Source organism: Ambystoma mexicanum, chromosome 7p (assembly GCF_040938575.1).
Source record: "Ambystoma mexicanum isolate Mex_15411 chromosome 7p, UKY_AmexF1_1, whole genome shotgun sequence".
Classification (NCBI taxonomy): Eukaryota; Metazoa; Chordata; class Amphibia; order Caudata; family Ambystomatidae; genus Ambystoma; species Ambystoma mexicanum.
Window position 1 is genome coordinate 383,964,784 of NC_090939.1, and position 19,386 is coordinate 383,984,169.

General features: G+C 43.0%; 1 protein-coding gene across 2 annotated transcripts in view; it reads right to left on the bottom strand.

The window, feature by feature from the left end:
• Positions 1 to 2,742: 2,742 nt before the first annotated feature.
• The window catches only part of LOC138526081 (multidrug resistance-associated protein 1-like), a 1,621,759-nt gene continuing 1,605,115 nt past the window's right edge, over positions 2,743 to 19,386 (bottom strand). The window contains exon 28 of one of the 2 annotated variants that reach the window (XM_069636425.1): positions 2,743 to 3,164. In XM_069636425.1, the coding sequence (XP_069492526.1) occupies positions 3,032 to 3,164 (133 nt within the window). In that variant the 3' untranslated portion in view covers positions 2,743 to 3,031. The remainder of the gene's footprint in view (positions 3,165 to 19,386) is intronic. The other variant, XM_069636424.1, reaches the window with a different exon arrangement.

Here is a 19,386-nt window from a genome sequence, read left to right on the forward strand (position 1 = left end):
TTCTGGGCCAGTCCTAACATCTGGTTTGGGTGAAACAACCAGGCTCATAAGCTAATACTGAAATATCCCTGGAGCCGAAAGTCAGTGGAAACGAAGGCAAAATAATAAAATGACATCAGATTTGGTACGGTAGTTTTAACTGTATCTCTTCATATGCCACTATATTAAACTAGCTTTTTATTTAACACACGATAAGCCACCAGGCAGTGATGTTATCCAGTTAAATCTAGTTTTGAGTCATGGATGACCACTGTTAAAAGCAGCTCATGGATTTTGGAATTAATGTGATACCAATAGGCTGTTTCTGGAATGCACATGTCACTCTGTAGCTACCATAGTACCAAATCACTTTGCATCTGCTGGTGTGTCAGTAAACCGGATGTAGCAAAGTACACTCATAACATGGGGCATTTGGAAAATGAGGTCTACTCAGCAGAGCTCACTTTCTGAGAGAGAAAACCAGTATTATTTTTCATAGCAAAAATCAAACCAGCTCGGATTCCACACCATCACAGATGGCATTCTGTCACTGTCCGCTTAAGATCTTCTTCAAAACCAATTGCTTTTAGCTTGATATGTACGCTTATGTTGTATTAAATTTGGCCCCATCCTGGACTTGCCTTGCGGAATTCAAACCTTGTCCATGGCCTCCTACTGAAAAGAAGCAAGGTTAACTATAGGAAGCCATTGGCCTCGCCTTGTTCTGTATAGCAACACCTGATTTTAGTATGGGTTCTGGTCTGGTGCTCATTTACATCCGTAATGATCCCCTCCTTCCGTACAGGAGAAAATTCATAACACTATGCTACTGTGGAGTAAATGTTTGTAAGCACAACAAATGGGGGACTACGGAGTGGGATTTATCAAATTTGTACCCCAAGGATTTTTGTAAAGTCAACGAAATATAAAACTCAAGGTGGCATCTCTTAGACTGACATTGACTCACTTAAGACATTGTGTAAACATAATCAGGTAAATATTTGGCAGCATGCACAATGAATAAAATCACTGGTATGTAATATTGAATTCAAACATGCGACATACAGATTAGCTTTATGCAGATCGAGCTGTAACTGCACGTCAAGAGTATGTATATGTATTGTGATGAGTCAGGAATGAAACTCAGACACAAGTTGGCCATGATTTTGGTTATAAAGACTTTTATTGTAAATAAAAGGGGATGGAAAAATGCTTCTCTGACTCTGCTCTAAGAGGAATTTCCCTACCTAAACCAAAAACGAATTATCTGTCGGTGTCAGAATGTCCGAAGAAAAAATTGTCCTGTGTTCAAAGTTCTATTCTGAAGTCACACTATAAACTAAATTCTAAGGTGAAAACGTAAATGTCTTCAACCTTGGGTGGTTTAGAAAAGTGTTTATAAAGGAAGAATAAATGGCTTCAACACAAAAGAACTTCGAGGATAAAGATCCTTGCCACAGAGGGTGATTCCCTTCCCCTGGATACCTCTGCACTCTCTGAGGTTTCACACACAACAGAGAGGTGCAGCGCTCTCCTGCCAGCAGCCCCCAACTCTCTGCTACAGCTCTGTAAATTACCCAGGCACAGGTGTATGGGAGCAACAACTAGAGCGCTCGCTGGGCTTGTGGTCTCTTTTGCTTTGCATTTTTCAATCCCTCTCCCTCGCCCCAATGTTTTGATGTTTGGTTTGAAAAACTTGAATAAGCATTTTCTATGGTTTTAAATGGCAAATCAGTCTTGGATGATTGATAGGTGGTGTCATAAGTTTCTCAAGGAAGACCCATGTAGGAAGGTTGGCCTACGGGTTTGGAGAAAAGGTTTTTCCTATACTTCACAGGACGGTGAGTAGACATGCCAATAGGCCATGAGGGTAGTAAATATGAGAGTTTGATTTTCAAGGGAATATGGGGATACCATGTCTCACCCGATGAAGCCATGACATCTCCCCAGAGGTTGTCTCCCACCATGTTATCCTCCCTCAAATAGCCGCCCCCAGGGTCAGGATCAGGTAGCGCCTGCTGTCCTCTGCCCCCATGGGAAGAGGTTGCCACCAGGAAATCAGTGGGGACTCCATCGGATTCATCACAGTATCCAACTATTAATGTAACCCTGCTCTGTCGCTATCACAAGTATTTCCATGAACAGCTCCCAACCAGCAATCTTTTCTGAATGACTAGCTTGAATTAAATGTGAGTTCATTCGAACTGGTTGGCACAGCACCATCTCTTCAGTGTCCCGCTCTTTCCATGAAGTAAATTACTTTGTGGTAATGTACTCTGTGGAAATTACTTCGAAATATATATGTGTTTGTGGGTTAAGGGGAGAAGGGGGTGCAGAGAGGCTTGGGGTAAGGGTTGTAATGAAGGGGGAACGAGGGTGTGGGGGGAAACCCACCATAAAAACTTATTTCAAAGTAATGTCCACGAAGTAAATTACCACAAAGTAATTTACTTAGTGGAAATGACGTGGAACCATCTCTTCAGCTACCATCTGCTCTGAAGAGATCATTGAGTCCAGCTGCACTAAATGTGGGTGTCTTCTTCTAGGTTGTGTAGGCCATTTTCTCTCTCAGAACTGAGCTTGCTATTCATACAAATCCAAACGCAATGATTGGAAACAGTGCCTGAGAAATACAATGGGACATTAACACCTAGTAAGAGAAGGCTACAGCCTACAAAGCAGTTGGAATGATTTTCCGCTGTGATCTGGTACAAATTCTGGCCCATTGTCTTTTCTAGATGGAGTACATGACAAGAATTGCAATTGTTTGTTTGTTTGTATTATTTATTGATGCTGGTGTGTTACAAAAATAAACATCTTAAAACAGCGCACTTCTCACAATTTTGAACAATATTACATTCCCTTCAAAGCAAGCGGTATTTCTCAGCATGTTGTACATTTTGTGTAATATCCCTGAGGTGGTGTTATATCAAGATAACAGGTAATATCTGACTCCCTGAATTGTTTTTACATTTTTAACTATGACATACCCAACAAACCGCATAGATTAAAAACCAATGCACCATTTTCAGTAAACAAAATGAATCTGCAATTATTTCGTTGATGGGTCTGAATCTTGTCTTATTCCAGCTTCTGCTACCATGTTGGAAAAAACACCTTTGCTCTGGATTAACTTCTTTGGTGAATCAAATTCAACAACCCTTCCTGAATCCAGAACCAGTACCCTGTAAAAGTAAACATGACAAGGTTACAATTGGGAACACAAATCTGTCATCCAAAAACACAGGAATCACGGATTTACGATTGTAGATCAACAATTTCAAAACTACAATATGATAATGGTCGACGTGGTGGTCATTTTCGAAGTCTGTGCTCATTGCATGCAGAGGACCACAAACATCTGCCCTTCTGTGCCTGCAATCCCTTGTGTGTAATTGTCATTGTTCGTACTACAAAGTGCATAGAATTTACACAAAGACAGGCAGATCTGGGATTCAGTGCATGGCGTAAGTGGGAGGCATTTACAAGGATTCCCCAGGAACCCTCCAGCTTTTAGCAGGTTCAGAAGACTGTCAGATTCCATAGAAATCCAATGCATTTCATACAATCAAACGCTGTTGGAAACACATGTGTATTTGCAAGTCAAGTAAGTAAAGTATTCTTGTATAGTGCCCTCTTACCATTTTGGTGGCCTTGCTATGTGTGGCCTGGTATGAATAGAGGGAATGGGGGCTGTCAGAGGGAAAGTGTGAGAGACAGATAGGAAAACCTGTGTTGTTGGTGTGTGCACCTAGAATATATCTGGTTCTGTGTGCTGGTCTGATTTTTTTATTTTATTTTTATTCAAATGTTTTATTGGTTATAACTTTTAAACCTTTAACTTTATACCACTTCATCCATAAACACCAACTTAATTCATAAAAATTTGAAGACAATTAATCTCACGTTCCTTCTTGTATCAATTCATGTTCCTTCAGTGCTAACTGTATTCGTTTTAAGGCTGCGATTGTCATTCCTATTTTTTCAGCCATCATCAGCCCCTCCCACCATTCATTGTCAGAAAGCAAATCATAAAAATCATAATGCCCTACGTATTCGCCCAAGTGAATTGTTCTACTTGTATTAAGTCCTGGGTAATTTAATATGAAGTGCTTTATAGTCTCTATTACCCCCTCATTTTTACAGAGATGGCAGAAGGCTTCCTGGGGCTTAATCTTTTTTCTGTACAGCTGGACCTCTTTTGTCGGTAATATGTTTAATCTGCATCTCATCAACAGATCTCGGTAGTAGGACGGCGGGAATCTCTTTAAATATTTCGGCAGCTGATTGAATTTTTTCATTTCCCAGATTGAGTAAAAGCCATAGTTACTGTTGAAAGTTAGTTCCAAAGTTTCTATCCAGTCCTTTTTTTGGAGGATTTTCTTAACCTTGGTAGGATCATTCAACAATGTTTCTATTTCAATATCATTACACCTCAAAAACTCCTTACAGCGATTGCCCCACAGCCTCAGATGCATATCTTTTAGATCTCCTTTGTTATTTAGGACTTTAAATGGCGCCGGTGGATTAATCATTACATATTTAACAAAGAGGGAGATTATCTTCCACCTGATAATTGATGCCAGCGATTCGAGACTGAATTAATGCCTTATCATAAATCCTGGTAATGAATTTGGTAATCTCAGGATCTTTTTCCAAAAGTAGACCTCACAAACACCCCAAGTCTTTCAGGAGAGATTTAATAATGACTCTGATCCGTAGGCCAGGACAGCCACCACATTTTGCTTATAAAAGGTCCATATTGGGCTCAAGGAAAATATCCCATATCTGTTGTGGAGTGCTCTCCCCTGATTTGTCAATTTTACACATTTTTCTCTGATCAGGTAATATTGACCCATTTCATTCAGGTTCTTATTTATCCTTACTCCCAGATATATTATAGAGTCAACTTGTTCCAATTGTTTGTTATTAATAGACCAATTGAATAATTTCCTCTTGTTCCTTGCACCTCTCGTTGAAGCCAATAATATGATTTTCGATTTCTTTTCGTTCGCCTTCATTTCGTTCTCATCAAGATAGGCTTTGAAGGCGTCTCGTCGTCTTTGCAGACCAATTTCAGTCTGGTCTATGAAGACCAGATCGTCTGCATACTGGATCCATGGGATTACTCCATTATTCATTTTCGGCAGGAATGCCCGAACGTTCATTTGAGATTCATCCATATCTGCCATATAGAGGGCAAACAGAAATAGAGCCAAGGCGCAGCCTTGCTTTATCCCTCTATATATTTGAATCTTTCTTGACAGTATTCCTTCACGTGTCAGGTGCACCTGTATTGTAGTATTAGAGTAGAGGGATTGTATTGCCTCAACAAGATCCTTTGGGCAATTTCACTTCTTCAATTTCATCCACAGGCGTTCCCGACAGACTCTGTCGAACGCTTGTTCAAGGTCTACAAAACCAAAGTAAACGTTGGTGTTTGAAGCTAGCGCTCGGTGTTTAAGCAGGTTCAAGATGAAAAGATTTAGTGAAGTACCTACTCCTACAATGAAGGCCGTCTGTCTTGGGTCTAATATTCCTTCCGTTATTGCCCATTTCTTCAACTCTCTTAATAGTAGCGAAGCAAACAGTTTCCCTATTGAATCCAAAAGGGCTATTGGGCGGTAATTGAATGGGTTCCCCCTATCGCCCTTTTTAAAAATAGGGACCATTAATGCTTCTCTCTATGTTGCAGGTAAAGTATTAGTTCTTAACATTTGTGTAAACAATGAGGTAACCAAGTCAGTCCAATTTCCCTCATTCTCCTTGAGGGCATAGTTTGAGATATTGTCCTGTCTGGCTGCCCTCGATTTACTAAGATCTTTAATCATTTTTTAGAATGTCATCTCTGTCAGAGGCCAGGTTCCATGGTTCTCGATCCTTACTGACCTCCTCCGCCTTTTTAGCATTTTTATCCTTAAATAAGTTTGTGTGGTGCTCTACCCAGCGTTCTTCTGATATATGTGCTATAGTTGTAGATGCTTGAAAGTCATTTCCATGATTGATGATATCCCAGGGATTCCTGGTATTGTTTGTTCTAACCGCTGCTAACATTTTTTCTGCGTCCTGTTGGATTTGACTTTCTCTGTTAGCTCTTAGCCAATTCTTATATTTTTGTTTACATTTCCGGATCTTTTCTTGTTTATCCCCACATTCAATTGTCAACAGCCTTTTTAGTTCACTTCTGTAGTTTTTTTCTTTTTTGGACTAAAGTCTTATCATAGGCATGCTTCCTTTCCATTAGGGGTTTCTTATTTAATCCTTTTTTTATTTCAAATTCTTTAAACAGCCACCTATATTACACTTCTTCCGGATTTCTCTGCAGGTGGTTTTCATATTTCTTGACAAACTTAGGGCGCTCTTTTTGTTTTATCTGTAATCTGTTTAGCCCTCCAGACACCTCCAGTTGCTGCATCATCTGTACCCTTTAGCATTTTAATTTTCAACAGATCGTGATCACTCGCTTTTTGTTTTTTAACCGCAAAAGACTTAATTCATTGGATTGATTTTTCAGACACAAAGCAGTAGTCTAAACACGCTCGATGTGCGCCCCTGAACCAGATATCACCTCCGTCTAGGTTTCCGCTCATTTGGGCATTCAACATCTTCATGTCTCTGATTTTCGTTTCAGTTTTCCATCGTAAAGCTCTCCCCTTGAGTTCAGACTCCGTTATCGGGGTCCTGCTTTTTGTTAACAGCTTTATATTCAGGTCACCACCGATCATAATCAACTGATCTTATTCTTCCAACATTGATTTGTCCACCTCATTCATTATGCCTGCCAAATAAGCCTCTGGTTGAGGAATGTTCTCAGTCCAATATGTGTCTATTAATAACAACTTAATAATGCTATTTACTAGTGGTTTCCTTAGTTTTAATATTTGTACAAAGGGGTTAGGGATTTGATGTTCGATTACCTTTAATCCTGCAACACTTTTTTTTAATCACGGTTATGAGACCAGCATAAGGTCTTCCTTTTTCTCCTTTTTTAGCGGGATTAATATAAACCTCATATTTTTCACAAAGTGGTTTTTTCCTTACCCATGTTTCCTGTAAACATAGGATTTCATATTGATGAAGATGACTGTCCTCTCCTGAGTATAGATGTTTGAAACCAAAGGTATTCCATGACCCGTGGGTCAATCGCCTCCCATACTCCTCCTTCTCATTCTACTGTGTTTTGGTTGTTGCAAGAGCTCCTGCCATCCATAACCAATTTTGAGTGTTTTCTTTGCCCTAGCACTCGGTTTTAGCAATTTTACTTGTTTCCTGGAATTGTCAATAGTAAATCGCAAGGTTTGTACCAATTCCTCATGTTTTTTCTGATCTACGAGGTCTTTATTACTAAGCGCCTTCCTTGGTCCCTTATCTCCTTCTCTTTCAGTTTCCTTTACCTTTTCCTTCTCCTGCTTTCGTTATTTTTCCCGAATTTGATAAGATCTTGGTCTCTTTTTTTATTTTCTTCAGAGCTGGACTTTTTCCTCTTAAATCCATCTTTTTCACAATTCGACCTTAACCTCCTCTTCGGGGACCTAGCAGTGTACCTTGACTGTGTATTCCATTCACTGATATCGGTCATTTCATATCCAAAATAGGCTAATTCTTTTCTTGCTTTTTTTTATTTTTGGCGTGGTCAGGTGCAGTATTACCGAATCAGACTTATACTCGCTCGTAAATTCCACTATTCGTATATCGTCAGATGATATGTTTCTCATTTTCAGGATATGTCTAAAGATCTTCATGATATTTCTCTCTTCAGGATTATCTTTTTAGAGGCTCGTGAGATATTCTCCAATCGAATCTTATTGCCACCCACTTCTCTCCGCGGGTTACATTTACTTCTTTGCCTTCCTCACTGTTGTTCATTCGTTTTCTTACTTTTTTGTTCATAAGTTGCTTTATTGTTACAGTCATCATCACTATCCATTCTGGTCTCTTTCTTGTATTCCACCTCAGTAGCTATCTTAAGTCTTTAAGCGATCTATTCTGTGTTGCTATTCCTCCTTTTATGCAATTATTTTGTTTATCTTCCAGTGTACTGACAGGCTTATCTTCATTTTCACTTTTCATTTTTCCTGTTACCCTTTCTTTCCGACCTCATAATTTTCCCTCAATTTCCTCCCATTTTCCAGAGCTGAGATTTTCCCACTCGTCGTCCTCCTGATTTTTTTCAATAGCCTCAATTGGGTCACTCAAATCTGCTTCAGGGTCGTGTAATTCATATCCATCCATATCGTCCCCTATCACTAAGGGGGCTTCAGGTCTATTGATGGTCCCTGTATTCTCTCTTATAACCGTTACCTTCTCGCTTTCTTTGCACACTGTGTTAGGTCTAATTTTGGAGGAGATGTTATATTCCTTAGCAAAGCTCTTGATCCATTTGACTTCCTTTTTGGGGGGGCTTTCAGATTTTGTATTTCTTTTTTGATTCATGTGTATTCAATAGACTTTCTTTTGTCTCAGGTTTTTTCTTAATTCCTGTTTTTGAGGTTTCCTTAGTTAATAAGCCTTTGAATATGGGAAAATGAGTTTTCCCCTCATCATGTTTGTTTTGAGATTTCTGGAGACTTCCTTCATTCCCCCGCTCCGTTTCTTTTACATTTCTTTCCGTTGGGTTGTTCATTGACCCTTCCTTTTCCTCTATTAATATAGCTTCTTCATGCCATGATCGTATTCTGTATATGAGCCAGATAGATTTTCCCCTATGTCACTTTTGTCTTGTTTTGGTAATGAATCCTTTCCTATTCTATTTGGAATTTCAGTATTTCTCTCACCCTTATCAGGTACATTTACTAAGTTTCCCATTTCCTTTTGGCTATTTACTTCAAGGTGACTAGCTTGTTTTACAAGGGTTTTAGCATGATCTGCTAATCTCCGTTCCTGTCTCTCCTTGTTTTGTGTCTTCTGTAATGCTTTGTCATCTAATGGTGCAATTTTCGATTTTACATTTCTCTCTCGCTATCCTCCGCGTTAAGGCAGTGATATCTTTGATTAGCTTTTCTGCCAATGTCGAATTTGAAAACGTGCTACAGTCTAGCTCTTCACTCGTCTCACCTACTTTTTTCCTTAAAACTACACAGTAGAATGGGGTCATTTTTCTTAGGACTTCTCTCGGATGAAATTATTTTTCATTAGCCCTTAGTAGTCAGCACACAACCTTCTTTATTTTGTTTTTCCGAGGTCGGATCAGCGCTAATCCAGTTCGTTCTTACCAGGCTTTTTTCTGGTTCATTTGGCCCGTGCGTCTTCCAGGCTAGCTCTTCTGAATCGCCCCTATCATCTAAGTCTTCTCCATTTAGGCTCTCTATTTCCTCAGTTGAGGCAGCAGTTACGGCAGTCGCAAAATCTAGCTTCTAGGTATTCCTCACTCCAATTCGTCATCTTCTGAACATCAGTCGGAGCTGTGACAGACTGTTAAGTTTTTCCCTTTGGCCATTTCCTTATTTTCTCGCACCAAAGTATTCAGCATTTCTATTGCTTTCATTTTTTAATAGCATCAATTTCAGATGATGAACAACCGGCAGAAGAGGGACAAAGGGGCGGGCTCAATATAGAGTCAGCTGCCACTGCCTCATCTATCACCTGCATGGATCCTCCACAGGGTATGTCAATTGGTTCTTCTCCTACCCCTTTAGGATCTCCTTTTGTCTCGAGATTTTGTTCAGGCACTGTTTTTTGTGTTCCATTCAAAAAGGCCATCTGTAGGTTCATTCGTCACGAGCAGGACGATGTTCTTTTGGATTTGTATTGTGCCACAGTCATTCTCAGCTGTAGCCATGTCACTCTCTAGGGGGAGTGTGAGATCTTTTCCATCATATGGCTCCTCCACCTCGTCTAGCGGGACCACTCCCTCCTATCCCGCTTCCACCGTCTTTTTGCAACTTTTCCCACAGGTTAATTGTTTATGCAATGTGGTGCACCGGGAGGCAAATTGAGAGTCGCCACTCGCAGAGTCACTCAGTGTCTCCCGCTCTGGCTCAAGTCGGCACTCGCCTGCACCCCCACTCGCTCCCGACCGGCCAAGGTCACTCACCAGTAGTGGAGCAGTTAGTAAGTCTTCTGATGCCTCTTGCCGGGGATAATTACTATTTTCTGTCACGCCGCCTCCACCCTCCTTTCCCAGCATTTTGATATTGTCATTGCACGGCGGGGAAGCTAACGGAGCTTGATTTTGTGCTTGTTGGTTTGTCAGGGCTATAAGGTCAGTAAGTGGCGCCACTAGGGAAGTTAGGCATTGCCTCACCTGTTTTCCTGTTCTGGCCGCAGTTGGTAGCTCCATTTTCAGTTTCCCGGCTCCAGCTGAGCCTTTCACAGAGTTCGTCTTCTCAACGTTGTGCAGCTCCTCTTGGTACAAGTATGATAGATTCTCCTATTTCTATTGGTGACATGGGGTATCGCGCCCCCAACGCTCACCGACAAACACCGAACACCACCACTTTGCTACCACTTTCCTGGTCTGGTCTGATTCAATATGTGTGGCTGTGATGATTGGGAGCATGCTTATACCAGAAGGGAAGACTAAGATCTGAAAGATTACAGTTTTATCAATCTGGGTAAGCTACTGATCACGGGTTTGGGGGTTTGTTAGAGCTAATGAGGCAAGCTTTGGGATGGTTCAACTGATGTTGGTCAGGTAACTAATAGGGCTGTGGCAGCCGTTCCGAGGAATTTGTGTTTGTAGTGTAAACATGGTAGTAGAGTTAGCAAAAGTCAGTTAAGAAAGGACAAGAATGGGTAGACAAAAGCACATGATGAGGGTGGGAAAGAAAAGGGCATCATTCGGGAAAGGGGTAATAGCCTCCATCTGATGGAAGATGAACCCCTCAAGTGCTATGGGTGAATATGTCCGTCCTGAATTCACATAAGAAATAATTTTAGGCTCTGCCTACTTCCACAGTTAAGTAGGCAGTCTGTGATCTGTGGGATGCCAAGGAGCAAAATACAGTAGCCCAGCAATTCATCTAGGACAAACAGTTAACATAGTGGGGTAACAAATTAATCTAGAGCAAACAGTTCATACACTGGGGTAGCAATTAATCTAGGATGAACAGTTATTAAAGTGGGTCAACAATTAATCTAGGACACCAAGGAGAAAAGTACAGTGGGCCAGCAATTAATATATGATGGCAAGGAGAAAACACAGTTGTGCAATATTTAATCTAGGGCAAACAGTTAATACAGTAGTGCAACAATTAAACTAGGTCATGCAGTTAACATGGTGGCTAACAATTGATCTAATGCAAACAATTAATAAGTGGGGTCAATAATTCATCTAGGACGCCAGGGAGCAAGACAGCATCGGGCAACAATCCATTTAGGGAAAACAGTTGATTTACGGAAAACAATTAATATAGGGCAAGCTGTTAATACAGTGGGGTAGCAATTAATCTAGGGTAAAACATAAATTAAGTGGGGCAACAATTGATTTAGGATACCAAGGAGCAAAATACAGTTGGGCAACAATTGAACCCAGGCAAACAGTTCATGTAGGGTCACCAATTAATCTAGGGCAGGCAGCTAGACGCAGCGGGGTAACAATTAATCTAGGGCCACCAAATAATGAAGCAGGAGAACAACAATCAATTAGTGAAATCATTACTAGGCAATTAACAGAAAGGAAGTAGTGTTGACTGACTAGCTGTCTGGGGCTTTGAGCTAACCACTGAAGCATGCATTGGGTGCCAAATCGATCAGGCAAATAAGCGTCACCCTTTGCCTATGTCCTTTGCTGGCAGCCTTGGCAAGGCTACCATGAGAGACCTGCTTTTATGGGACTGCTCTGGGTCACATGGCTCACAAGGAACACCAATTGCAGGCCACGGAGGGCATGAGCTGGGGGCAAAGCAGGTCATCCGGGAACAAAGGAGGAGTGTTTGTTGGCAGGGAGATAAAGGAAAATAGCTTGATTTACAAGCAAACAATAGGGGCATTCACTGTGGGGCCAATGGGCATCAGTTTGTGCAGTAAAATAGCAATTGAAGGCAAATCATGCTTGGCCCCACCCCAAAAGAGGCAGCCAAGCCCAATCTGCTAGTTCACATGCCTTCTATTCAGTTCCTTCTTGATCGCCCCTGACTTCACCTGTAGGATGTATAACCCTGAACTTCCAGACATGTCCATTTGTCCTTGGCACCTTCCATTTAAGGTTGTATCTGCTCTGCTCTCCAATTCGGGGGCTAAATACTCCATCAGAGCATATCAGCATATCTTCCTGTCAGGAGAGAGGTCTGGACCCCTTCATCTGTCCTACCTCTTCGATGCATCATTACCTATTCTCCTTCGCCCAGCAGGCTTGTCAGATTGGCAATGTGAAGGGGTACCTGGCTGTTATTTTCGTCTTTAAGAAAGCTTCCGTGCTCATGCTCAAAAAGGGCTCATGCTTTTAGTTGGTAGATTTAGAATAAATTGACCATTGCCACAGAAACCTCATAATGTTCACAGCTCTCGAAATCTTTAGTGGCTGATTGCAAAGAATCCTCTTATTGGCATTACTTAAGCCTGCCATAATTTACTGCAAGGAACGTTTGAAATTTCGGACAACAACTATAGTTCAGTAAGTAATCTGGTTTAACTCGATACTGTCCGAGATTGAAACTGTTTCACAAAGGCAGCCCATGTATGCCTTAAATTGGTGGTCTGATATGATACAACCTTTTCGAGCTCTGTTAGACAGTAAAAATGAACCTTTTTAGGTGTGTACTTTCATGGCCAAAAGGTCAAGCATATGACTTGACGACAAAGATTTGTTTACTGCTTTGTTTATTTAGACAAAAGAAGATGTGATTATGGCGTTAAGACCCGATTCGGCCTGCCGGATCGGGTCTTATCGGCCCAGGTCCCAAGTTAAAGGCCAGAGTGAAGAGAGGGTTTTTAACAAAGGTCCCTGGGCCGATAAGACCCGATCCGTACCGCCGGAGAGGGTATTAAGGCTATTAGGGCCCCAGGTTACCCAAACGGTAACCTGGGGTGCTAAATAAAAGTATTTTCATTCATTGAACGGGACGCCGTACACGTCCCGTTCAATGAATGAAAATACTGTCTAAAGATGGCCACCATGGAAATGGAAGGCAGAGCTCCATAGGGAGCCCCTCTTCCATGTCCACGGCGGCCACAGAACGACAGCAGAAGTGCGGCGGGGGTGGTAGAGGGGCCGCTGCTGAAAACAGGTAATTAGGGTGGGGGTGGAGGGCAACATAAAAAAAAGGGAGGGTGGGAGTAAGATGGCGCTGCGGGCGGGAGTAGCAACCAGTAGCCTACTCGGAACGTAGGATGAGATTAGCAGTTTCAGCACGCGTTTCGAGCAACCTGAATGGCTGGCTCCCCCCCGCCGGGTGCTAATAGGTCTTAATTGAGCCCACAAGATGGGGTCGGGATGATAACATTCAGCCTGTCTAATGGACCGTGGTTCTCAGTCTTTCCTTTTTTCCGTCCGCTTGGAAGCAAAGCAGCAGCTCTCAGTCTTTAGCTTTTATAGTGTCCCAATTCTTTCTTGTGTTTTAGTTGGGTCTTTCTTGGTAGTATATGGCCTTCTCTCCAAATTGTCTTGTGTCTGGTCACTTCGGTTATCGTAGACTGGGACTGCACCTGGCTCCAACATCCTTGGCACCTTGGAGGTCATCTTGACAGGATTCAGACATCAGGATATTTAGAGCAGTTTGCCCTAGGGTTTTCCAGGATTCTTTACCTTTGATGGGCAAGGGGTCAATGTTAGTAGGTTTTCTGGCCTTTAGGGAGCACTCTGAGGTCTCTCCACCACTGGATGATCCTTTCAACGATCACACCCCTTCTATCCACCTTTCCTTCTTTCAGCTCCTTTGGTCTTTTCCAACATTTGCTTTCCGCCCCTTAACTGTCTCCATGTGTGCCTCTCTTCACCTTTCTTTCCTTTCCTCCTACCTTCTCATGCTCTCTTTTCCTCTCTTGTATGGCAGTATCTTCTGTGACAAAGCAAAGTCATTAGATCCTTCTCCCCAAGAGTCCACCTACCCCAATGAGGCTAGGAAGCTGAGTCCGCTCGGGTCAGGGTAAGTGGGATCTAACTGGGAGAGACTCCCACTTATAGGACAAGGACTCCTGTTCCTGTGAGGAACTACCTAAGTGACACAGCCTAGTAGCATACTTGGGACTAATTGCTACAAAGACTAATGTACCATATACCTGTTTGGCTGAAACTAATGCTGAAACCTACCAGAATTAAAGAAGGAAATGAGAATATCCCTTTAAGATGTCTTGCATCCTTAACTTGGACGAACGGAGGAAGTTAAAGAATCAGAGAGTATCCGATACCGGGGAAGCTCCCTGACGTGACCACACACTGGATGCCTAAGTGAGATGCTGGAGACCCGGTGTATCCAACAATGGGAGAACCTTTGTACTGCAGGAAAGCAGAGTCATGTTGCAGATGGTGGAGCGACCACATCTCTATTGTGGTGGGCAGGGCGCCCAACCAAACACGCTGAGACCCTCCGAGAAGGTAACTGGAAGCGTGAGCAGTTTCCAAGCAGCAAAGCCTGTGTACGGCTTAAGGGAAGCTGAGAAAGGAGACCAATGAGCACGCAAAACTAAAGAGTCATTGGGAGCGCAAACAGCTTCCCAACTGGCCACTATGCATACAGCAGAAGGACAGCCGGAGACAAGGGTGCGGCAAAGAGAAGGAAGGCGAAACGCAGAACTGGAGAAGAGCACCTGAGCGAATGGAAAAGCCAACAACGTTCCCCACCCTGAAGAGAGGTAAAGAGGGTGACGTGAGAAGAGGAACTCGTCCCAATACTCACAAAGAGTTACTTAATATAAACCTATGTAATTGAACTGTATAAAGCTGACAAGGAGGGAATTGAATAATCCTGGATGGGAAGTCTATGAAGGCTCCAAACCAGAACCTAATGTGGCGTTTACACCCGGCAGGCTGAATCGGGTGTTATCAGCCCAGGGCCCGAGTTAAAGGCCAGAGAAGAGCAAGGGACTTTAAAGAGTGTTCCCGAGCCAATAACACCCAATTCGTCATGCTGGCAAGGGTTTTAAGGCCATTCGCACCCCGGGTTACCAAAGAGGTAACCTGGGGTGTTAAACAAAAGGCTTTTTCATTCCTTGACACGCGCGTCCCATTCAATGAATGAAAACATTGTTCCAAGACGGCCACCATGCATATGGAAGGCAGAGTCCCTCTTCCATTTCCATGGCGACCACAGATCTGGAGCAGACGGCGGTGGTGGAGGGGCTGTCGCTGCCGGATAAAAACAGGTAAGTGGGGCAGGGTGTGGAGGGAACAAAAATATGTAAGTGAAGGGAGGGTGGGGAAAAGATGGCTCTGCGGGCAGGGGAAGCAGCCTTTAGGTTCCAGGGAACGCGGGATGAGATTAACGGTTTCAGCCCACGATCCAAGTAACCTGATTGGCTGCTCCCCCACCCTGGATGCTAATAACAAATGGAAAATAATATGAGAAACAAGCTGCAAAGATAAGAAACCGTGACATAAAGTCTGGTAACAGAGGAGGACAGACAAGTTCGTCACGTACCGAAAGTGGCGATAAAGAGATCATTCATAAGTGGGGAACTATCAAGAGGGCAGATAGGGTCAGGGTAGAACTAGATTTGGACAGGGGACTTTTCTTTCTTTGGGACGTCCTAATGACAGACGAGCACCTTTAGTTTATTCATATAGGTGGGGAAATCCCTTTAGAATAGGGAAAGCTAGGCCGTTCTCTTAACATTTAAATACAAGTAGTTTAGACATGCCCTCCAAGAGTCTGACTCCTTCTTCCGATCCACCACACTTCCTTCCCTCACCTCCTTGCTGCTTTGCCATACTCTGCCTTACCCCTTTCTCTCTTCCTACTGCTCACCGATTTGCGTTTCTCTATCTGTACTCTCCTCCACTTCTCCCTCTTTCAACTTCCTTCTCTTCACTCCTCTTTATTCGTCCTCCTCAGATCATCCTTCTTCGTTTGCGCCTTCCGCCCATTCGTCTACTCTATTCTCTTTTTTTCAGTACTACCTCGCCTCCTTTCTTTGCACTTCTCACCTCCTCCCCTCAGATCATTATTCTCTCTGCTTCCTTTGCTCTGCTCTGTAGTTTCTTCACCTGCTCTTCTCCAGTCTTTACATTCTTTACTCTCTCATGCTGAACCTCTTCTCTGCTGTCTCTCTTCTTTCTCCATTTCACACACTCTTTTCTCCTTTATCTCTTCCTGCACTGCTATGCTTTATCCTCGTGTGCTTTGCAATCCAATTCCTAACTCACACAGTCACTCTAACCTACCAATCCCCTTTTAGAAATCTTGGTGGTTGGGTCTTAGACACATAGTTGTCAGATGGTGCTTAGCTGGGGCCGGAAAAAACATAGCCTGTTATTGGGTAGAGGCTGCATTGACTACTACTTCACCACTTGTTTGACACCGACTTGTCTCTGCCAGGTAGCAATGCTGGGTCTATTCAGATGCTTGCAGGAATAAACCAGGCTCCCAACTACTTCTACAAACAGAAGTTGCAAATCTGTCTCTTGGAGTATCTTGGATCTGATTCTGATGTGCAGTTCTCTTGACTGCTGGTTGTGGCAGGACTACCACTACCACAGTGTATATTCTTCTCAATAGTTGGTGACTTTCCTATTACAGTAACATTTCACAAGTAGCCAAGGGGTTGTAACCCGCAACTTGCATGGCAACACACAAGGCTATTGATGGGCTGTGAATCCTGTGGGATCAACTGTCTACCTCCTCTGGAGCCTGTATCATAGAGCAGGGGTGGTCCCAGGCACCAGGATCAGCTGTGTTCGATCACCAAACCGCCTGTATGTGACTTAGTCGCAGTACCTGCTCTCTTTTGACACGCCACACTGACACCCTTAAAATTCCTAGACATAAACCTGGGAACAACTAAACCTAAGTTACCACACGTGCATAACCTCATCATAAACGTATGCCTATTAGACAGGGATAACAATATTGCCTAAATATATTGTGATGTATTTCGCACAATTCCAACAGGACCTCATGTCTTTACCACTTAAATGCACATGGGGGGGGGGGGTCATTTCCAATTATCTGGTTCATAAAAGGCATGCTTAAAAAGCATGCATAAAACTGTTATGCATGCTTATTACAAACAGGGTCATTTTTGAATATTTCTATGTTGAAGTGGGTGCATAGATGCCACATTTTGAATCTGCTATCCCCATTTGCTCTGCCGCATAAATACATTAGCTGGCCCCTGTTGGGCCTTCTGTAAATGCAATTGAAGGGTGCTGGAGTGGCTCTACGCATTATGTTCTGGGTCATGTGACCCACAATGAATACCAAGTGGAAGACATTGGAGGGTGGGAGAAGGAAGGGGAGAGGAAAGGCAGAGAATCTACCGTTTGTTCTCTGAGGCTACACAGAACTTCCCAATACAGGAGATAAAGGATTGGTTATAAATGATGGAGGATGGCAAGGATGTGGCAAGAGTAATGCTACAGTACCATCTGGGCAGAGCAGACTGTGTGGCTTGTGATATTGGCTCAGGTACTGTTCTGTGTAGAAATTCCTGGATCAGGACTTCTGGGTTTGACCCACATCCAGACCCAACTCCTTGACATGTTTTCTGATGGCTACAATGTTCCCTCTAATTTTTAGTTGGCTCTGTGCGCAACAGAATGCTTGTGTGTGGGCTGTTTTTTAATCACATTATGTTATGTTATTTGGCATTTATATATCGCTCTATATATCATTGGTATGACCTCAAAGCGTTGGTAGGTTGAACGACCTCGGGGGCATTAGTCCAGTTCAGTTGAGAGAGTAAGGTGTCGTTATGTGTGCAAGGCACACATGTATTAGGCAAGGGCCTAATCACACCTCCTCCTACCCCATGTCCAAGGTATACCACTTTGCTCTGCCCAATTTGACATTTAATTGCCTTTATGGTCATATAGGCCTGTTCAAAAGCCTGCAATACATACCCTAAGTGATGAAGATGGTCTTCCCAGGTAGGGCTGAGCACTGCTGTGCCATCCAAGTATGCCATGCTGATGTCCTCTAACCCATTCAGAACCGGGTTCACCATCCTTTTGAATGTAGCAGGTGTATTCTTTAGTAGAAAAGGCATAACCCTAAACTGGTATACACCTCCTGTGGGTGGAAAATGCAGTTTTATCCTTGGCATGGTCTGTCAGAGGTATTTGCCAATAGTCCGAGGTCAAGTCAAAAGTGCTGAGAAACTTGTCAGATCCAGGTTTGTCCACCAGCTCATCTGTCTTTGGTAAAGGATGGGCATAAGTCTGTGTGACTGCATTCAGAGCCCTATAGTCCACACATAATCTCAATTCCTTGGTTCCTGCTTTTGGCACTAGTACAACTGGACTAGCCCATAGACTGGTAGATGGCTCAATAACCCCAAGGTCAAGCATCTTGTTGACCTCTTCCTTTATATGAGATCTTACTTGATCTGACATTCTGTAGCCCCTGCTTTTGACAGGGAGACTGTCACCAGTGATAATATCATGCTGGCTCCAAGAGGTCAAACCTGGTGTCACAGAAAACGGGCAGGCAAACTGAGTCAACAGAGTTTTTCACTCCTCCTGTTGCTGCAGAGTCAGTTGAAATTCTTCAATTGTTGCATCTGCAGGGTATCCCCTGAGGAGATCAGGGAGAATCTCACTCTCCTCCTCCATTTGTTCAGAGGCTAGAAACAAAGCTCCTAGTTCTGGTCTAGAGACATAGGCCTTGAAACAATTAGTATGAAAGACCCTAGGGGCCTCCTTAGGATTTCCCCCAAGTCCACAAAATAATTGACCTCTCTAGGTTTGCCTACAGCTTTGAAGGGTCCAATCCATTTGTCCTGTAAGGTCCTCTGCCTTGTAGGAATCATAACGAGAACTAGCTGGTCTGGATTAAACTCCACCATGTTCATTTTCTGATCATACTATTGCTTGATAAGTGCTTGACCAGCCTTCAAGCTGTCTGCAGATTCAGCCATCAGCTGTACCATCCTCTTTCTGAAGCCTAGTACATAGTCAGTGACATGGACTGGCTTTTGGGAAGGAGCACTCTGCAACCCTTCTTTGATCAGGGCTAGAAGACCACTGACAGGATGGACATAGAGGAGCTCAAAGGGGTTAAAACCCACTCCAGCTTGAGGCACCTCTCTATAAGCAAATATAAGGCATGGCAGTAGAAGGTCCCACTTCCTTCTCAGTGGTTCTTCTAAGGCACCCATCATGCTCTTCATTGTCCAATTAAACCTCTGCAAAAACCCATTTGTTTGGGGGTTGTAGGCTGTTGAAAACATATAAATAACTCCAGAGTTTTTCCACATGGCTTGCATGTAGTGAGACATAGAATTTGACCCCCTGTCAGAGATTACTTCCTTAGGAAAACCTACCCTGGTACAAAATAAAATACCAGGGAGTGCCTTAGCTACTGATTGGGCATT